The following is a 20,190-nucleotide window of genomic DNA, read 5'->3' on the forward strand; positions in this document are numbered from 1 at the left end:
GAATTCAATGGCTAACGTTTCCACTAGAAGTCTCTCTCAGTGTCTTCAGTGTAAATTCAGTGACTAACGTTTCCACTAGAAGTCTTTCTCAGTGTCTTCAGTGTAAATTCAATGGCAAACGTTTCCACTAGAAGTCTCTCTCAGTGTCTTCAGTGTAAATTCAATGGCTAACGTTTCCATTAGAAGTCTTTCTCAGTGTCTTCAGTGTGAATTCAATGGCTAACGTTTCCACTAGAAGTCTCTCTCAGTGTCTTCAGTGTAAATTCAGTGACTAACGTTTCCACTAGAAGTCTTTCTCAGTGTCTTCAGTGTAAATTCAATGGCAAACGTTTCCACTAGAAGTCTCTCTCAGTGTCTTCAGTGTGAATTCAATGACTAACGTTTCCACTAGAAGTCTTTCTCAGTGTCTTCAGTGTAAATTCAATGACTAACGTTTCCACTAGAAGTCTCTCTCACTATCTGTCTATATTTATAATATATTACTTCAAAAGATGCACAGTAATAACGCTATAGGACACAAAACATACTGTACATAAATGTTTTTATCGTGTACATTATTCATAGGGAGTCTTCATATAAATATAAATATATATATATATATATATATATATATATATATATATATATATATATATATATATATATATACACGTTCAAATTATTATATAAATCTATCAATATAAATACATTACAAATGTATATAGATGTTGCATATAATTGCATATATTTCTGAGAATCTGCTCTGCAGCCGCTTTAGAAATAAGATTACCCAAATAAATAAATTAATAATCCTTTACCTGCATTACGCGGTGTCAGGTCTTGGAAGTCAAATTAATCCCGTAGTAATTCATCGCTTCGGCGACTCTCTCCTCCTCCTCCTCCTCCTCCTCTCTCTCTCTCAATCTTTCACCTCCTGTCCTCTTAAAAACACACGTGATAAAAAAAAACGCTTGCTGATAATTTCAAAATCAAACTAAAAACATCAATCGAGTGCCTCGCCCGACCATAGCATAGGGGGTACTCCTCTCCGTGTCTGAGTGTACTCACTCCTCATCTCATCTCTCTCTCTCTCTCTCTCTCTCTCTCTCTCTCTCTCTCTCTCTCTCTCTCTCTCTCTCTCTCTCTCTCTCTCTCTCTCTCTCTCTCTCTCTCTCTCTCTCTCTCTGTGTGTGTCTGAGTCGTTTTTTTTATCAATGAAATCCAGACATCTGAAGGCAATATCCACTCTCCCGACAGTGATAACTGAACGGCCCTCAGAAAAGTTTCCACACAGTAAAAGCACCGCAAGGAGTGGTAAAGCATAGGGAAGCATTGTAAAGCACAGAGAGGTGTGGTAAAGCATAGGGAAGCATTGTAAAGCACAGAGAGGTCTGGTAAAGCATAGGGAAGCATTGTAAAGCACAGAGAGGTCTGGTAAAGCATAGGGAAGCATTGTAAAGCACAGAGAGGTCTGGTAAAGCATAGGGAAGCATTGTAAAGCACAGAGAGGTCTGGTAAAGCATAGGGAAGCATTGTAAAGCACAGATAGGTCTGGTAAAGCATAGGGAAGCATTGTAAAGCACAGAGAGGTCTGGTAAAGCATAGGGAAGCATTGTAAAGCACAGAGAGGTCTGGTAAAGCATAGGGAAGCATTGTAAAGCACAGAGAGGTGTGGTAAAGCATAGGGAAGCATTGTAAAGCACAGAGAGGTGTGGAAGCTCCGTTTTGATTAATCTCATTTCTCCCAGAGGAAAAACAAAAGCCCCCCCATCCGCTTATAACGGCAAGTAAAGACAGTCTGGTATAACAGGCCTTTGGACTAGCAATCAGAAACAGCCGCTTCACAGCAAAGTCCCGCATTAACTCCGGGTATCTAGCGTGTCTCGTTTGTTTGAGAAATAATTTGAGTTTGTCTCCCGGGGGCGCCGGTTTGATCCCGATACGCGCCATCTGTTTTTGAAAACTAACGGCTGATATTTGCAATTGTGAGCACGCAGGAAGCAGCTGTTGTCAAGGACGTCAAGTCAACCGCTCGACAATTAAACAACAATATGTTATATATATTTTAGCTCAGAGCCAGCTGCCCGGCGTTTCGATACGTTGTACATATCTTTCTCAAGGGAGCTTGTGATTGAATCAAAACATTGGAGGTATTTATAGGTTTTTGACGGCATGTGTCTTTTATACAAGAAGTTATATTTTAAGGAGTATTTTGGCGTTGTGAAGTGTGTTTATAAACGGACACGTTTAAAATGGACAGTTTGGGTTACTGCCGTCCACCCAACATACTAACTGATGCAGACGTGTGGACAAAAAATCCCACAGAAGTTTTGCAGTTCAAAAGTTCATTCTTACAGTTCTCCAGATTCGCCGCGAGAGGGCGCGCTCGTTTAAACAGCGCTGTAGTCTTGCGTTGACTTTGATAACAAGCAAAAGTGAAACTACACGCTCGGATATCACTCGCTTCTTCTGATGTTGCATCGCCGGGGGTTCAACCGCACTGTTTTACCAGCGAAAAAAACAAAACAGCAACACGGTTATGGGTTCTGAATCCCAGAAGAACAGTCGAGGTAAAAGGAAAGCGATGTCAGGTGAATTTAATTGTTTTTTTTGTGTTTGTTTGTTCATTTATTTGTGTAGTTTTCTCTTTAGATTTTTTTGTTTCAATTTCGCATTTCTGCGGCCCGGCTTGTGTCAAAATTGCTGTGTTATTATTATTATTATTATTATTATTATTATTATTATTATTATTATTATTGTTATTTTCTGTATTTTTTCATGATGCCAATAAGATAATTGCATTGAGAAATATTACGATTGCATTGAGAAATATTCTCTATATTTGACAGAGTGACACGCACACGCACACGCACACGCACACGCTCACACGAACCCTCTGTCTCTCCCTCTGTCTCCAGACCCTGCTGGCCCGGGCACTGTGAGAGCTATGCTTCCCTGTTGTGGGAGGATCGACAACGCGAGCGATCTGAAACACAGGGTGCAGGAGCAACTGGACACGGTACGACCAAATACAAAACAGAAGCGATAGAGTGCCTTCATCAGCGTTATTGAAACTAAACTGAGTCAAGCAGACCAGCGTTTGGGCTCCAGTGTCTTCATCAGTGTTACTGAAACTAAACTGAGTCAAGCAGACCAGCGTTTGGGCTCTAGTGCCTTCATCAGTGTTATTGAAACTAAACTGAGTCAAGCAGACCAGCGTTTGGGCTCTAGTGCCTTCATCAGCGTTATTGAAACTAAACTGAGTCAAGCAGACCAGCGTTTGGGCTCTAGTGCCTTCATCAGTGTTATTGAAACTAAACTGAGTCAAGCAGACCAGCGTTTGGGCTCCAGTGTCTTCATCAGTGTTACTGAAACTAAACTGAGTCAAGCAGACCAGCGTTTGGGCTCTAGTGCCTTCATCAGCGTTATTGAAACTAAACTGAGTCAAGCAGACCAGCGTTTGGGCTCTAGTGCCTTCATCAGTGTTATTGAAACTAAACTGAGTCAAGCAGACCAGCGTTTGGGCTCCAGTGCCTTCATCAGCGTTATTGAAACTAAACTGAGTCAAGCAGACCAGCGTTTGGGCTCCAGTGTCTTCATCAGTGTTACTGAAACTAAACTGAGTCAAGCAGACCAGCGTTTGGGCTCTAGTGCCTTCATCAGCGTTATTGAAACTAAACTGAGTCAAGCAGACCAGCGTTTGGGCTCTAGTGCCTTCATCAGTGTTATTGAAACTAAACTGAGTCAAGCAGACCAGCGTTTGGGGCTCCAGTGCCTTCATCAGCGTTATTGAAACTAAACTGAGTCAAGCAGACCAGCGTTTGGGCTCCAGTGCCTTCATCAGTGTTATTGAAACTAAACTGAGTCAAGCAGACCAGCGTTTGGGCTCTAGTGACTTCATCAGCGTTATTGAAACTAAACTGAGTCAAGCAGACCAGCGTTTGGGCTCCAGTGCCTTCATCAGTGTTATTGAAACTAAACTGAGTCAAGCAGACCAGCGTTTGGGCTCCAGTGCCTTCATCAGTGTTATTGAAACTAAACTGAGTCAAGCAGACCAGCGATTGGGCTCTAGTGCCTTCATCAGTGTTATTGAAACTAAACTGAGTCAAGCAGACCAGCGTTTGGGCTCTAGTGCCTTCATCAGTGTTATTGAAACTAAACTGAGTCAAGCAGACCAGCGTTTGGGCTCTAGTGCCTTCATCAGTGTTATTGAAACTAGAAGAGACTGAGTCAAGCAGACAGTGTATCTTCGTGTGCTTGTGTGAGGCTGTGATGCTGTTTCCCTGCAGGGCTCCTGTGCCTTTGCCTGCCCTCACTGTGCCTCCCAGTGGCTGTGGCCGGAAGTGCGCAAGCTGGCCCTGTTCAGCGAGGAGGAGAGGCTGCGGAGCGAGGACCGAATCCTGGAGCTCAACAAGGGAGACACTGAGCACTACCAGAGAGTGAGTGTGTGTGTGTGTGTGTGAGTGTGTGTGTGTGTGTGTGTGTGTGTATGCGTGTGTGTGTCTGTGTGTGTGTGTCAGTGTGTGTGTGTGTGTGTGTGAGTGTGTGAGTGTGTCGGTGTGAGTGTGTGAGTGTGTGTGTGTGTGAGTGTGTGTGTGTGTGAGTGTGTCGGTGTGTGTGCGTGTGTGTGTGTCTCAGTGTGTGTGTGTCTCTGTGTGTGTGTGTCAGTGTGTGTGTGTGTGTCAGTGTGTGCGTGCGCGTGTGCGTGTGTGTGTGTGTGTCACTCTTGCATGCCTCTAGGTTAATTCCTCACCTCTCCCCCTCTCTCCTCCCCTCCCCTCCCCTCCTCTCTCTCCTCAGTGCCCAGGCTGTTCCCAGCTCTGCCAGCACCCCCCTGGCTCTCCCAGCGCTCGTGTGGCCTGTGGCCCCTGCTCTCTGCGGCTCCGCAGGCTGTTCTGTTTCTGCTGGGGGTGCCAGCGCGAGTGGGGGGAGGCGGGGGGCTCAGGGGGCTCCTCCTGCGCCCGGCCGGGGTGTGCGCTTCGCACCCAGCTCCTGTCCTGCCAGCTCATAGACGCCCCACAGTCAGCGGTGCACGGTTGCCCCCTTTTTCGGGCCTGTCCCGACTGCCACACCCTCGTGTCCCACACGCTGCTAGGGTGTCCCAACGTGGAATGTCCCAACGTGGAATGCAGAGCGAGTTTTTGTTTTCGGTGCCTGGGACAAGAAGGGGAGCACGACTACCCAGAGTGCATCAGGGTTGAGGATGACGATGGTGAAGAATGCGAGGCTGGAGGCGACGAAGAATGCGAGGAGGATTATGATGATGATGATGATGATGATGATGATGATTATAGCGGGGATAACTGCTTGATAAAGGGCAGGCAGAGGCTGTTTGAAGAGGGGGAGGCGAGTTAGGGATCCTACAATGAAAGCACAGCACAGTGTAATCAAGCACAGTGACAGCATGGCAAAGCACAGAGAGGTGTGGTAAAGCATAGGGAAGCATTGTAAAGCACAGAGAGGTGTGGTAAAGCATAGGGAAGCATTGTAAAGCACAGAGAGGTCTGGTAAAGCATAGGGAAGCATTGTAAAGCACAGAGAGGTCTGGTAAAGCATAGGGAAGCATTGTAAAGCGCAGAGAGGTCTGGTAAAGCATAGGGAAACATTGTAAAGCACAGAGAGGTCTGGTAAAGCATAGGGAAGCATTGTAAAGCACAGAGAGGTCTGGTAAAGCATAGGGAAGCATTGTAAAGCACAGAGAGGTGTGGTAAAGCATAGGGAAGCATTGTAAAGCACAGAGAGGTCTGGTAAAGCATAGGGAAGCATTGTAAAGCACAGAGAGGTCTGGTAAAGCATAGGGAAGCATTGTAAAGCACAGAGAGGTGTGGTAAAGCATAGGGAAGCATTGTAAAGCACAGAGAGGTCTGGTAAAGCATAGGGAAGCATTGTAAAGCGCAGAGAGGTCTGGTAAAGCATAGGGAAACATTGTAAAGCACAGAGAGGTCTGGTAAAGCATAGGGAAGCATTGTAAAGCACAGAGAGGTCTGGTAAAGCATAGGGAAGCATTGTAAAGCACAGAGAGGTGTGGTAAAGCATAGGGAAGCATTGTAAAGCACAGAGAGGTCTGGTAAAGCATAGGGAAGCATTGTAAAGCACAGAGAGGTCTGGTAAAGCATAGGGAAGCATTGTAAAGCACAGAGAGGTGTGGTAAAGCATAGGGAAGCATTGTAAAGCACAGAGAGGTCTGGTAAAGCATAGGGAAGCATTGTAAAGCACAGAGAGGTGTGGTAAAGCATAGGGAAGCATTGTAAAGCACAGAGAGGTCTGGTAAAGCATAGGGAAGCATTGTAAAGCGCAGAGAGGTCTGGTAAAGCATAGGGAAGCATTGTAAAGCACAGAGAGGTGTGGTAAAGCATAGGGAAGCATTGTAAAGCACAGAGAGGTCTGGTAAAGCATAGGGAAGCATTGTAAAGCACAGAGAGGTCTGGTAAAGCATAGGGAAGCATTGTAAAGCACAGAGAGGTGTGGTCACATCGGGGGTAAGTCTTGCTGAATCACTGGGATCCTTTAAGACCCGACTTGACAAAGTTTTGTGATCCTCTTTGAATAATAATAATAATATATTCACTGGATAGAAACTGGAGTATTGTTTATCATTTGTTAATAAAAACAAAGTTTTTTTATTATTATTATTACTGTATATTTTCCACATATGAATAAAAACAAGACAACAAAAAAACAAAGCTGTTTTCCTTTTTAATTATTTGCTGTGATCTGGTGTGGAGAGGAGGCAGTGCTGAATTTAAAAGAGAAAAAAATGAATTAATTCACACTGAAGACACTGAGAGAGACTTCTAGTGGAAACGTTTGCCATTGAATTTACACTGAAGACACTGAGAAAGACTTCTAGTGGAAACGATAGCCATTGAATTCACACTGAAGACACTGAGAAAGACTTCTAGTGGAAACGTTAGCCATTGAATTCACACTGAAGACACTGAGAAAGACTTCTAGTGGAAACGTTAGCCATTGAATTTACACTGAAGACACTGAGAAAGACTTCTAGTGGAAACGTTAGCCATTGAATTTACACTGAAGACACTGAGAAAGACTTCTAGTGGAAACGTTAGTCACTGAATTTACACTGAAGACACTGAGAAAGACTTCTAGTGGAAACGTTAGCCATTGAATTCACACTGAAGACACTGAGAAAGACTTCTAGTGGAAATGTTAGTCACTGAATTTACACTGAAGACGCTGAGAAAGACTTCTAGTGGAAACGTTAGTCACTGAATTTACACTGAAGACGCTGAGAAAGACTTCTAGTGGAAACGTTAGCCATTGAATTTACACTGAAGACACTGAGAAAGACTTCTAGTGGAAACGTTAGCCATTGAATTTACACTGAAGACACTGAGAAAGACTTCTAGTGGAAACGTTAGCCATTGAATTTACACTGAAGACACTGAGAAAGACTTCTAGTGGAAACGTTAGCCATTGAATTTACACTGAAGACACTGAGAAAGACTTCTAGTGGAAACGTTAGTCACTGAATTTACACTGAAGACACTGAGAAAGACTTCTAGTGGAAACGTTAGCCATTGAATTCACACTGAAGACACTGAGAAAGACTTCTAGTGGAAATGTTAGTCACTGAATTTACACTGAAGACGCTGAGAAAGACTTCTAGTGGAAACGTTAGTCACTGAATTTACACTGAAGACGCTGAGAAAGACTTCTAGTGGAAACGTTAGCCATTGAATTCACACTGAAGACACTGAGAAAGACTTCTAGTGGAAACGTTAGCCATTGAATTCACACTGAAGACACTGAGAAAGACTTCTAGTGGAAACGTTAGCCATTGAATTTACACTGAAGACGCTGAGAAAGACTTCTAGTGGAAACGTTAGTCACTGAATTTACACTGAAGACACTGAGAAAGACTTCTAGTGGAAACGTTAGCCATTGAATTTACACTGAAGACGCTGAGAGAGACTTCTAGTGGAAACGTTAGTCACTGAATTCAAACTGAAGACACTGAGAGAGACTTCTAGTGGAAACGATAGCCATTGAATCTCTTAGTATTTTCAAATTGATGTTTAAAAGAAAGCGAAAGCATGGCTGTGCTGTTAGTAAATACGAAAGCGAATGTAAATTGAATCTGGGGGTTTCCATCTAGCGTGCATTGCGCAGCAAGAGGACCAACAAACAACAGCGATCCGGACCAGGACAGAACCGGGCTCGGATCGGAGCTGGAATAAAACCACAGGGTTTTTATGAGCTGAGATTCTTGGTTGGAGTGATGAATCGACGGCTTGCACATATTTTGGGGTTTTCTGTTTCTACAAATGAGTCGGGTAAGTTTATACTGTTAACAGGAAATACACAAAGGTCCAAAGACCGAACCGTGAATTGAATGTAAAGATCGCTTTTTATTAAATTAGAAACAGCGCTTGATTTAGAAATACTGAAGGCAAATTCAAACATTCAATGACAGACTCTTTACTAGAAGTCTTTCTCGGTGTCTTCAGTTTAATTTTTTAATAACAAACGATGTAATCCGAGCCGTGGAATTTCACGGCGGTTATGAAGCTCAACGCGGTGAAAACCGACCCGCTTTATCATCACTGATAAACACCAAGAAATGGATCGTTTTTAGGCTTCAGTTTCTTATTTTATATATCGAGGCGTCATAAAAGCGTCTGAAGGGGTTGCATCTGCAGAATGAACACAAACATTTGGACGCGACTTTTGCTCACAAAATCAGAGGAAGTTATCATGAGAATAGAGTTTAAAGAGAGATTTTACAGCTAAAAATGCTACCAAACAATTACAAGGTAGCCTGTCCTAAAATGGGTAGGACGGCATTGAACGGGTTAAGTGTGAAGACTATGATGTATGTATGTATGTATGTATGTATGTATGTATGTATGATGTATGATGTATGATGTATTTCGTGCACAGACCCCCGGACACGGCGTCCCTCCGGACTCAGTGTTAGAGCTTCCTGCGGCCATTCGATCGACTCTCTGCGGCTGAAGCGGTTGGTCATTGCGCTGCTGGGCACGGTGAGTGGACCAGGGCGGAGGCTGGGCGCGAACCGGCCACCCTTATAAAAGTTAAACAGCAGTAAATCATTTACCAGACCTCTCTGTGCTTTACAATGCTTCCCTATGCTTTACCAGACCTCTCTGTGCTTTACAATGCTTCCCTATGCTTTACCAGACCTCTCTGTGCTTTACAATGCTTCCCTATGCTTTACCAGACCTCTCTGTGCTTTACAATGCTTCCCTATGCTTTACCACACCTCTCTGTGCTTTACAATGCTTCCCTATGCTTTACCACACCTCTCTGTGCTTTACAATGCTTCCCTATGCTTTACCAGACCTCTCTGTGCTTTACAATGCTTCCCTATGCTTTACCACACCTCTCTGTGCTTTACAATGCTTCCCTATGCTTTACCAGACCTCTCTGTGCTTTACAATGCTTCCCTATGCTTTACCAGACCTCTCTGTGCTTTACAATGCTTCCCTATGCTTTACCACACCTCTTTGTGCTTTACAATGCTTCCCTATGCTTTACCAGACCTCTCTGTGCTTTACAATGCTTCCCTATGCTTTACCAGACCTCTCTGTGCTTTACAATGCTTCCCTATGCTTTACCACACCTCTCTGTGCTTTACAATGCTTCCCTATGCTTTACCAGACCTCTCTGTGCTTTACAATGCTTCCCTATGCTTTACCAGACCTCTCTGTGCTTTACAATGCTTCCCTATGCTTTACCAGACCTCTGCGCTTTACAATGCTTCCCTATGCTTTACCAGACCTCTCTGTGCTTTACAATGCTTCCCTATGCTTTACCACACCTCTCTGTGCTTTACAATGCTTCCCTATGCTTTACCAGACCTCTCTGTGCTTTACAATGCTTCCCTATGCTTTACCACACCTCTCTGTGCTTTACAATGCTTCCCTATGCTTTACCAGACCTCTCTGTGCTTTACAATGCTTCCCTATGCTTTACCAGACCTCTCTGTGCTTTACAATGCTTCCCTATGCTTTACCAGACCTCTCTGTGCTTTACAATGCTTCCCTATGCTTTACCACACCTCTCTGTGCTGTGCGATGCTTCCCTATGCTTGACCATGCTGTCACGGTGTTGTGTTACACAGTGCTGTCAGTGTGAGCTGTGCAGTAGTTTCTCTGCCTCTCTCTGTCTTGCAGGGGGTTCAGGATTTCTCCTGTCCGCAATGTTTCCAGACCTGGTCCTGGCAGGAAGTGAATCGACTCGCTGCCTTCACAGAACAGGAACGCAAATCCTGCGAGGAGATGATCTCCAGACTGAACTCCCCAGACCCCCTCCAGACACACAGAAAGGTAAGAGCAACAGGACCCTGCAGCTCCTAGCTGGAGAAGAGGACCTTATAAAAGTGTCCCACAGTGAAAGCACAGCAAAGTGTGATGGAGCACAGAGAGGCGTGGCAAAGCTTTACAATGCTTCCCTATGCTTTACCAGACCTCTCTGTGCTTTACAATGCTTCCCTATGCCTTACCAGACCGCTCTGTGCTTTACAATGCTTCCCTATGCTTTACCAGACCTCTCTGTGCTTTACAATGCTTCCCTATGCTTTACCAGACCTCTCTGTGCTTTACAATGCTTCCCTATACTTTACCACACCTCTCAGTGCTTTACAATGCTTCCCTATGCTTTACCACACCTCTCTGTGCTTTACAATGCTTCCCTATGCTTTACCAGACCTCTCTGTGCTTTACAATGCTTCCCTATGCTTTACCAGACCTCTCTGTGCTTTACAATGCTTCCCTCTGCTTCCTCACACTGGCTGTTTGTTCACTGTGTGACACTCTCTCCAGCTCTGTCTGTGTTTTCTTTCCCTTGTTCACAGTGTCCATGCTGCAGCCTCCTGCTCCCCAGACCGGGCTCCGGTATCCGGGGCGTTCCCTGCAAGGCTTGCTCCGTCGCCAAGCGGAAGGTTTTCCGGTTCTGCTGGGACTGCCAGCAGGAATGGAGAGCTCCTTCTTCCGGGGAACTCGACGACTGTGGGAATGAGGATTGTGCCACCCGAGCCTGCCTGCTCTCCTGCCCTGCCATCAAACTCCCAGGCTCTAAGCTGGACGGCTGCCCCTGCTTCAGGGCGTGCCCACGATGCCACACCCTCATCTCGCACACCCTGCGCGGCTGCAGCCAGGTCCAGTGCCCGCAGTGTGCCCACGCGTTCTGCTATCGGTGTCTGAGAGGGATACAGGAGGGGTGCTTGCTACCCCAGCTTCAGCCTCTGGGGGGCAGTGTGGGCAACCCCGATATCGGTATTCTGATGATGGGTTATAGGGGCTATAACAGGTGTGTCATTGCTGAGAGGCAGGGTGTCACCGAGGCTAATCAAGTGCATATGTGAAAAATACTCCACACTGCAGAGCTCTATAGAGGTCTATAGCAAAGAGAGCTCCACTCTCAACACTGCAGAGCTGTATAGAGGTCTATAGGAAAGAGAGCTCCCCTCTCAACACTGCAGAGCTGTATAGAGGTCTATAGGAAAGAGAGCTCCCCTCTCAACACTGCAGAGCTGTATAGAGGTCTATAGGAAAGAGAGCTCCCCTCTCAACACTGCAGAGCTCTATAGAGGTCTATAGGAAAGAGAGCTCCCCTCAACACTGTAGAGCTGTATAGAGGTCTATAGGAAAGAGAGCTCCCCTCTCAACACTGCAGAGCTGTATAGAGGTCTATAGTAAATACATCCAATATAATAATCATCATTTCTATTTGTGTATACTAGGCAGAAGAGCTTGAATTATTATGTAGCCAAGCACGCAAGTAAAACTATCTTACCATCTTCTCAAAAGTTGTGTTCCATGCTTCTGGCTATTGAACTTAACATTGTATCTGATTGTAAGGGATGGATGGATATTCTGATTAAATAAATGAAGACATATTTCAGAATTGTTTAGAATCGTGTGTTTTTTTTTTTTGTTTTTTTTTTAAATAACAAAACCGAGCGATGGATCGATGTGGGGATCAGCTCCGGACCTGCGAGGTGAGACCAGGCAGACGCAGGGAGGTATTGCTTTGAAAATATGAGATAATGCGGGAGTCGCTGTTTCGATGCGCGGACTTGAAGGCAGTTCGGTTTTTTTTATGTTTGTTTGAAATTCAAATTCCAACTTAAAATTAATTTGGAATTGGAATTGGAATAGGAAAAAAACGCGTCAATGCTGCGGATTTGCATGAATTATTTATATATTTATTTATTTTGATATTTATTAAGTTTGTTAGCCTGGCCTAAACCCCGTTGTAATGTAACCTAAGAATTTATATATATATCTATATATATATATATATATATATATATATATATATATATATATATATATATATATATATATATATATATATATATATATAATTGTCACGCATAAGTTTACAGCTAACAACTGGCAGTTAGACCAGGGGGGGGAGAGGTCCAGGGAAATTAAATGACATGCGCTTTATATAACATTGTTTGTTTTTACGGCTTTTTTTTTAAAATTACAGAATCCGACTATTATTGTCAGAGTTTAGGATTCCGAAACTATCCGAACCGCTCCGAAAAGCTCCGAGACGCGTGGGCGGGAGTGCAAGCCGTGACGCTCCGTTCACGTTAAACCCCGCCCCCCTCCTTTACGCGTCGTCCGCACGCCGGCTCTTCAAGCAGAAGAGCGCAGAGACACCGAAATGGCGGCGGCTATGGCAGGAGCGACTCGCCTCTCTTACAATCACAATTTAACACCAGAATGGGCCCGACAGGAAGTCAGCACCGGGGTAAGATGAGATAAATGGACTTTATTTCAGTAGCGGACCGGGTGCGGTCCTGCTAACTCATTTGCAAGGATGTTTTTTTTTGGTGTTTACAGACTGTTGTTGTGGTGTTGCTATGCACGATGATGAAGCAGATTCTCTCAGTCACTAAAACGGTTGAATTATATTTATAATAAAGACTAAGTGGCGTTGTTCGCATTTGAAGGACGGGCGGTTTTCTAATTTATGCAGTTTTTTGTATTTTTTTTAAACGCCACCATCGGACCTGTTAGTTTTTAATGTTTAAACTGTACTGTAGTGTTATGATGACGTGCTTCTGTTCAACAGCTTAAGTCGCGTCTGAATATTTCTGTTAATTCTGCAAATACCTTAAGATGCTTTTAAGACGCCTCGATATAAAATAAAATAAGAAACTGAAGTCTAATAATGATCAATGTCTTGGTGTGTGTTGTTTCACACCCCTCCCCAGAGTGATGATAAAGCTGCTCCGTTTCCTATGTGTTGGGATTCATGTACTAGCCGGGTGTGAAATGTCGCGGCTCTTATGGGACTGTCTGGTTTGTTTTCTCGTTTCAGACGACGATCATGGCGGTGGAATTCGACGGAGGAGTCGTCATGGGAGCCGATTCTCGCACGACCACGGGGTGAGCCCGAAACCGGGACATCCCAGACAAACGGTTCGGCCGGTGCTGCCTTCAGCGCCAAGGCTGTTCTGTGCGACCACTGGGGACCCCAATCAGCATTAATCTGGGGTCACTTCCAGTAACTTCAGATTTGGGAGTGTACAGCTGCGGCCAAACGTGTTTCATCTCCCTATAGAATGAACTAATTCTGCTTCATAAAGTCGAACGAAACCTGCTGAATCATGTTACGTTAACATACTGAATTGCACACCGCTGTGTAGTTTTCCATTCAGGTTACACATGCAATCAAACATGAAATACTACTGTACTTTATTATGGCTTCTGGTAGACTTTTATTTTTAAACGACATTATTATTGTTATTTATTTATTAGCAGACGCCCTTATCCAGGGCGACTTACAATTGTTACAAGATATCACATTATTTTTACATACAGTTCCCCATTTATACAGTTGGGTTTTTACTGGAGCAATCTAGGTAAAGTACCTTGCTCAAGGGTACAGCAGCAGTGTCCCCCACCTGGGATTGAACCCACGACCCTCCGGTCAAGAGTCCAGAGCCCTGACCGGTATGCCACACTGCTGACATAATTTTATAGTTTCATTTCATGATGTGAAATAAGATCACAATTATGTTAGTGTTTTTTTTTGTCTCAATTTTAAAATTCTAGGTGATGCTAAACTTTGTTTTGCCCACAGCTGTACACCAGTGTAGCAAAAAGTGTGTGTCTGATTAAACTCTCAGTAAAACCAGGAATGGATCAAACTGCTGGTCAGTGGGAGTCTTTCTTTCCATCTTTCTTTCCATTTTTTTAGGGCAGCAGTGTGGAGTAGTGGTTAGGGGCTCTGGACTCTTGACCGGAGGGTCGTGTGTTCAATCCCAGGTGGGGGACACTGCTGCTGTACCCTTGAGCAAGGTACTTTACCTAGATTGCTCCAGTAAAAACCCAACTGTATAAATGGGGAATTGTATGTAAAATAATTTGATATCTGTATAATGTGAAATAATGTATAATGTGATATCTTGTAACAATTGTAAGTCGCCCTGGCTAAGGGCGTCTGCTAAGAAATAAATAATAATAATAATAATCCCTGGGTGCATAACACAAGATCAGATTATCACTCAAAGATGGGGCAAATTAAATGAATCTGTATCAACTATTAACAGAAATAAGACTCCCGTTTCACCGTTAAATAGGAAAGTGTCTATGTTTCTTACCTCCTCAAATAAAATCTGTATCTTCATCTCTCTCTCTCTATCTCTGCTTCATTAATTCTCGCTTGCTTTTCTCCTCAGCGCCTACATCGCTAACCGGGTCACAGATAAGCTCACCCAGATCCACGATCAGATTTTCTGCTGTCGCTCCGGTTCGGCTGCGGACACGCAGGCCATTGCGGACGCTGTGACCTACCAGCTGGGCTTCCACAGGTCAGTCATGAGACCACCCTGATCCCCCTGAAGCAGTGAACCAGCCCACTGCAGGGTATCTGAGTGCCTCTGATCCCCCCTGAAGCAGTGAACCAGCCCACTGCAGGGCATCTGAGTGCCTCTGATCCTCCTGAAGCAGTGAACCAGCCCACTGCAGGGTATCTGAGTGCCTCTGATCCTCCTGAAGCAGTGAACCAGCCCACTGCAGGGTATCTGAGTGCCTCTGATCCTCCTGAAGCAGTGAACCAGCCCACTGCAGGGCATCTGAGTGCCTCTGATCCTCCCTGAAGCAGTGAACCAGCCCACTGCAGGGCATCTGAGTGCCTCTGGTCCCCCATTGCCTCTCAGCAGGTTCAGTTAACTGCATTAGAACCCGCTGGGAGTGAAAACCTGGACTGGATTAGACTGGAATTGATCTCCAGGGCCAGCATAGAGCAGCAGGGTTTGAAAGGGCTAGCGTCGGGTTTTCCAGCTCACACAGTCTCTCCCTCTCTCTCTCTCCCTGTGTTTAGCATTGAGCTGGACGAGGCTCCTCTGGTCCAGACAGCGGCCAACCTCTTCAAGGAGATGTGCTACAAGTACCGAGAGGAACTGATGGCTGGCATCATTGTTGCAGGGTGGGACAAAAGGAGAGGCGGACAGGTAACTCCGAGGGAGGGGGGGGGGGGGGTACAGGGCTAAGTTTGTAGTATTTCTGAAGCACTTTTTTCTATTATTTTTATTACGAGTTGAGTGATTTATAGTCTTGGGTGGGAAATAAGACTCCCGTTCCCACAGCGGTTTCACCCAGTCCAGGTTTTACTCGGAGCTTGCATTGCGCAGTTCTGTGTTTGCAGTTGCAGTGAGTTCAGAGCTGCACAGCGAAGCAGCCCCCGACCCACCCCCTCCTCTCCTCTCCCCTCCCCCAGGTTTACACCGTGCCGATGGGGGGGATGATGGTGAGGCAGCCCTTCTCGATCGGGGGCTCCGGAAGCTCCTACATCTACGGCTTTGTGGACTCATCTTACAAGCGCGGGATGAGCAAAGAGGAGTGCCTGCAATTCACTGCCAACGGTGAGGGAGGGGCTTTCAATATGCATGAGAGAGAGAGACCGTGTGTGTGTGTGAGAGTGAGAGTGTCTGTGTGTGTGTGAGAGTGTCTGTGTGTGTGTGTGTGACAGAGAGAGTGAGTGTGTGTCTGTGTGTGTGTGTGTGTGAGAGAGAGACCGTGTGTGTGTGTGTCTGTGTGTGGGGAGGCGGTCTGAGTGTGGGGGAGTGTCGGTGGGGGGGTCTGTGCATGGGGGGGAGTCTGGTTGTGTCAGTGTGTGAGAGAGAGGTGGTCCACTATGAAAGGCACTATATAAAAATAGATACTATTATTATTATTATTATAATTATTATAATGGCAGTAGTAGTGACAGTGGTGCTGGGAGGGTTAATAATCTCCCTCTCTCTCCCCCCTCTCTGTCTCCCTCTTTCTCCCTCCCTCCCCCCTCTCTCCCCTCCCTCTCTCCCCTCTCTGTCTCTCCTCTCTCTCTCCCCTCTCTGTCTCTCCTCTCTCTCTCCCCTCTCTCTCTCCCCTCTCTCTCTCCCCTCTCTCTCTCCCCTCTCTGTCTCCCCTCCCTCTCTCCCCTCTCTGTCTCCCCTCCCTCTCTCCCCTCTCTGTCTCTCCTCCCTCTCTCCCCTCTGTCTCCCCTCTCTCTCTCTCTCTCTCTCTGTCTCTCCTCCCTCCCCCTCTCTCTCTCTCTCTCTCCCTCCCCTCCCCTCTCTCTCTCTCTGTCTCTCCCCCCCTCTCTCCGCAGCGCTCTCCCTGGCGATGGAACGCGACGGCTCCAGTGGGGGGGTGGTGCGTCTGGCTGCCATCTCGGAGTCGGGCGTGGAGCGCAGGGTCATCCTGGGGAACCAGCTCCCCAAATTCGCCAGCTGCTAGAGGGGACCCCCCTCCGTACTGTACCCCCCCCTCCCAACTACAAATAAACCCGTGTAAACCACGCATTGCTTCAGCAGGACCGTTTCATAACTACTGTATTAAACACAGACTCTGCAGTGTTGGGTTCAGAAACGAAGCGTTCAAAACGACGTAGAAGAAAAAGAAAGACTTCTAGTCCAAACGTCTCGTTTCGAGTTTGTTCCTTTTTTTTGGGCGGGTGTATTTCTAACAGATTTCAAATGAAACAGGGATATGAAATCAGACTCCTCTTGCACAGCAGTGTGATCCATTCCTGGTTTTCGCTAGGAGTTTAATAATCAGACACACCTGTTCTTGTTACCTAGACACACTGTGGGGCTGATCAAGCTGGTAGTAAAACCTGGACTGGATCACACTGCTGTGCAACGGGAGTCTTATTTATAATCTGTTTTCAAGTCCTGTTGTCACTGTCGGAGCTGCTTCAGGTCAAATACCCCTCCAGCCCTCAAATCCGCCATCCTCGCATCAGCTGGAGGTGAGGCTTGCTGTAAACCATTTTCTCTGCTGCAGAGTTTACAACACACCTGTACTGTATTTATGTTTCCCTCGCTGTTATGTATCAATAATAGTTTTTTTTTTTTTCAAGTTAGAAATCATTACGTGTTGGTAGCTGGTTTTGCAGACCTGACGGTGTTTTTCCACTAGAGGGTGCTGTAGCGCCGCTTCCTCTGCGATGTCTCCGCTCTGGCTCGTTCTAGACAGTCTGGCGGTTCCATTTTTTTCACGATGTTTATTTATTTTTGGGGGGGGGCGGGGTTTCTATTCAGACGGGGAATGCTGTTTTTTCCCCACCACTCTAATTAATAAATAAATAAACTTTTTTTTTACAAAGCAAAATCACAACTGTGAAGTTTCTTAATTATGTTTGCATTTATTTAATGAATAATACTAATATTTGTAGCATTATTATTATGGTATGGTGTTTTGCTTCACTCATTCTGAGTAGTTCCGGGTTCTACTGTTGCTCCAGTATCGAGTTCTTCATATATTTTCTCTAAATCTGCCTTTATCTTTTATTTATTTATTTTTTTTAGCTTGTCTGGCGCACCCTATGCGCCGGGCTCCGAGCACCCTTCCTCGCTCCGTTCACATCGCGTCACACCTGGTCGAAAAAGTTACAGAAATTAAAACAAAAGTTGTTGTTTTTTTTTTTTGCGTGCTACCCCTTTAAGACGCGATCACCGCCACGCCCCCGCGTCTCATTAGCATATCGAATCGATCGAAACGTTCCATGAGGGCCGCGAAGAGCCAATGAGAGGCCGGGGGGCGGGACTTCCTGGTGCGGGTCTCTGTCAACAGTGAGATGCTTGTGAGGCTTTCTGAAGGAAAGGAAGAGAGGAAAAAAGAGAGTGAACGAGGAAAGAGGGGGAAAAAAAAGAAGAGAGACGTGTTTGAGTCTTTTAAAAACTCGCAAGAGAAGTGCAAAATTAAAACATGGAGCCCGTACGTGACAGCGTTTCTACAGCATCGAGTCCTGTGCAAGACATCTGCATGGACATCGGAGGGGAAACTTGCCTTTCTTAAGAGAGTTGCTTTGATTTAAAAAGATTATTTTTTTGGCTTTGGCTTTTTTTTTTTTTGAAGACGGACAAGAAAATATTTGCATATTGCTCAACCGATCGGTCGAGTTTATTGGTTGCAAAAAAAGAGTTGGATTTCATGTTCTTTCTTGGAAAAAAAACAAAATAATTTTCATGTTTGAATAAGAAGATGTGTCTTAGCAAATATTATTATTATTATTATTATTATTATTATTATTATTATTATTATTAAACACAACGTTGCTTCTGCTGGTCGTGTTTAACCAAACTAGTTTGAAATCAGCCCCGAGTTCCAGAATTAGCGTAAGACGACAAACTAAAAGAAAAAGTTGCAAAAACAGGATATCAAAAACATCTAATAGAATCTGTAAGTTAAAAACGACGTTTCCGTGCAATAATAACACTAAAGCACGTAGGAGGGCTAAATATTTGCATGTAGGGTTGTGGGTACACAGAATATTACTGTAACTTTATATTTGAATGCTCGTGTTTTTTTTTAATTTATTTTTTAATTTTATTACAATTTAGAGAGTTTATTTTTGATGTTATTAAAGGATTAAATAAAAAAAAAATAGATTCTTTTTTTTTCCAATCTGAATTATGTGCAACTGTAAAATCCCCGAGGGAGTTGTGGACTTGGGACGCAGAGCAGAAGGGGGGGGTCAATATTATATTATATTATAATTATACATTTGTGATCGAGTGTCGTAATAATTATGTAATACTGCACTACCAACAGCAATCGCTAATGTAATCGCTGTTAGTCTTGCTGGCAAAGCACATCAAGACTAGACTGCTATACCAGCGTTGGTCCTAATTTCTAATCCTGCCATATATTTTAATATTTAAAAAATATATATATTTACAACTACACTTTCATGTTAAGGGTAGAAGAGCCTAATATCTGTGTGTTATTTAAACAAGAGAACTAAACCCGCATTTGATAACAGAAACTTACTGGTGTTGTGTCAGTCTGAATGCAAGTATTTTATGTCATATCGTATTTATCTTTAAAGACAGGAAACAAACAAAATCCATACGTAAATACTGTAGAGGCGTTGCTAAGGCAACATTTAAAAAGTGCAATGATATCTGAAAATAGAAATTAAAAACTCGTTTTAAACTGACAATAAAGCCACGCTATTATTATTATTATTATTATTATTATTATTATTATTATTATTATTATTATTATTAACAATAACATAATAACCTGAAACAGTTTGTTGAATTGATACACGATAAAGTTTCAGTACGTACAATAATGATGATTTCTGATTTTAAAAAATATATAAAAACTGTACGGTTTCCTAACATTTGTGCAATAAGTTATACGCAAGACCAGAATTCTAATAATATTTTTTGAAAGGCAGATTATTATTATTATTATTATTATTATTATTATTATTATTATTATTATTATTAATATTGTTGTTGTAATGGCTCTGGTATAGACTTACTTAAGGGGGTACTATATGGGACCAAACCAGCACAGAAAAAATAAAGTGTTTGTGGAAGTTGCATGAAGGTTTTTGGGGGGTGTGTTTGTTTTGTTTTTTTTATCACGGATGTTTTTTTTTTTTGTTTTTTTTTTAACTCTCAATATTTACCGTTTTATTTTTTTCTATAACGGTCACTGAGGAGTTTATTTTATTGGATATATAACTTAAGTTCAGACGCGAGATTTGGACTCGGAACACTCATAATTATTAACCTTATTAGTTCAGTTTTTGTTTTGTTATTTTATGCAAGGAAGTGACATTTAATAAAAACGGGGGAAGACTTTTATTTAAAAAAAATGAGCGGCGGGAAGAAAAAAAGCGGTTTCCAGATCACCAGCGTTACCTCGGAATTTGAGAAGAAGAACGGAACCGGGGAATTAACACGAAATGATAACTTATCTC

At 43.9% G+C, this 20,190-nt stretch overlaps 4 protein-coding genes across 6 annotated transcripts in view; all 4 read left to right on the forward strand.

Annotated features, from left to right (window-relative positions):
• The first annotated feature begins 2,384 nt into the window (after positions 1 to 2,384).
• On the forward strand, positions 2,385 to 6,650 carry LOC131732518 (uncharacterized). Of its 2 annotated transcripts, none has more exons than XM_059021088.1 (4): positions 2,385 to 2,549; positions 2,898 to 2,998; positions 4,269 to 4,418; positions 4,780 to 6,650. In XM_059021088.1, exons 1-4 carry the CDS (start codon positions 2,519 to 2,521, stop codon positions 5,332 to 5,334), a joined length of 837 nt encoding a protein of 278 aa, XP_058877071.1. In that variant the 5' UTR covers positions 2,385 to 2,518; the 3' UTR covers positions 5,335 to 6,650. The 2 variants fall into 2 exon arrangements, with proteins under 2 accessions (XP_058877071.1, XP_058877070.1); XM_059021087.1 differs by having other exon boundaries at positions 2,387 to 2,570.
• Positions 6,651 to 8,064: 1,414 nt separating this feature from the next.
• LOC117404568 (E3 ubiquitin-protein ligase RNF144A-like) lies at positions 8,065 to 11,871 on the forward strand. 2 transcript variants are annotated; one of them, XR_009325555.1, is made up of 5 exons: positions 8,065 to 8,276; positions 8,884 to 8,987; positions 10,140 to 10,292; positions 10,820 to 11,556; positions 11,604 to 11,871. XR_009325555.1 is itself a non-coding variant. In XM_059021082.1 (4 exons), the coding sequence occupies exons 1-4, from the start codon at positions 8,222 to 8,224 to the stop codon at positions 11,327 to 11,329; spliced, it is 822 nt and encodes a 273-aa protein (XP_058877065.1). In that variant the 5' UTR covers positions 8,065 to 8,221; the 3' UTR covers positions 11,330 to 11,871. The 2 variants fall into 2 exon arrangements, 1 of the variants encoding a protein (XP_058877065.1); XM_059021082.1 differs by having other exon boundaries at positions 10,820 to 11,871.
• A 641-nt stretch (positions 11,872 to 12,512) lies between these two features.
• LOC131732514 (proteasome subunit beta type-6-like) lies at positions 12,513 to 17,330 on the forward strand. The gene is made up of 6 exons (XM_059021083.1): positions 12,513 to 12,729; positions 13,303 to 13,370; positions 14,666 to 14,797; positions 15,310 to 15,439; positions 15,706 to 15,850; positions 16,579 to 17,330. The coding sequence occupies exons 1-6, from the start codon at positions 12,643 to 12,645 to the stop codon at positions 16,704 to 16,706; spliced, it is 690 nt and encodes a 229-aa protein (XP_058877066.1). The 5' UTR covers positions 12,513 to 12,642; the 3' UTR covers positions 16,707 to 17,330.
• A 163-nt stretch (positions 17,331 to 17,493) lies between these two features.
• Positions 17,494 to 20,190, forward strand: part of LOC117404557 (trichohyalin-like) — a 17,675-nt gene continuing 14,978 nt past the window's right edge. Inside the window, exon 1 of the mRNA XM_059021081.1 lies at positions 17,494 to 20,190. This exon is cut by the window's right edge and continues 953 nt beyond it. Within this exon, the coding sequence (XP_058877064.1) occupies positions 20,085 to 20,190 (106 nt within the window). The 5' untranslated portion in view covers positions 17,494 to 20,084.

This window comes from Acipenser ruthenus, unplaced genomic scaffold (genome assembly GCF_902713425.1).
Source record: "Acipenser ruthenus unplaced genomic scaffold, fAciRut3.2 maternal haplotype, whole genome shotgun sequence".
Lineage (NCBI taxonomy): Eukaryota > Metazoa > Chordata > Actinopteri > Acipenseriformes > Acipenseridae > Acipenser > Acipenser ruthenus.

Coding starts and splice junctions, on each gene's coding strand:
- LOC131732514 (XM_059021083.1), top strand. CDS start 12,643: ATGGCGGCGGCTATGGCAGGAGCGACTCGCCTCTCTTACAATCACAAT. Junction 13,371..14,665: donor GATTCTCGCACGACCACGGG/GTGAGCCCGAAA, acceptor TTTTCTCCTCAG/CGCCTACATCGCTAACCGGG. Junction 15,440..15,705: donor ACAAAAGGAGAGGCGGACAG/GTAACTCCGAGG, acceptor CCCCTCCCCCAG/GTTTACACCGTGCCGATGGG.
- LOC117404568 (XM_059021082.1), top strand. CDS start 8,222: ATGAATCGACGGCTTGCACATATTTTGGGGTTTTCTGTTTCTACAAAT. Junction 8,277..8,883: donor TGTTTCTACAAATGAGTCGG/GTAAGTTTATAC, acceptor TTTCGTGCACAG/ACCCCCGGACACGGCGTCCC. Junction 10,293..10,819: donor CCCTCCAGACACACAGAAAG/GTAAGAGCAACA, acceptor CCTTGTTCACAG/TGTCCATGCTGCAGCCTCCT.
- LOC131732518 (XM_059021087.1), top strand. CDS start 2,519: ATGGGTTCTGAATCCCAGAAGAACAGTCGAGGTAAAAGGAAAGCGATG. Junction 2,571..2,897: donor TAAAAGGAAAGCGATGTCAG/GTGAATTTAATT, acceptor CTCTGTCTCCAG/ACCCTGCTGGCCCGGGCACT. Junction 2,999..4,268: donor TGCAGGAGCAACTGGACACG/GTACGACCAAAT, acceptor GTTTCCCTGCAG/GGCTCCTGTGCCTTTGCCTG.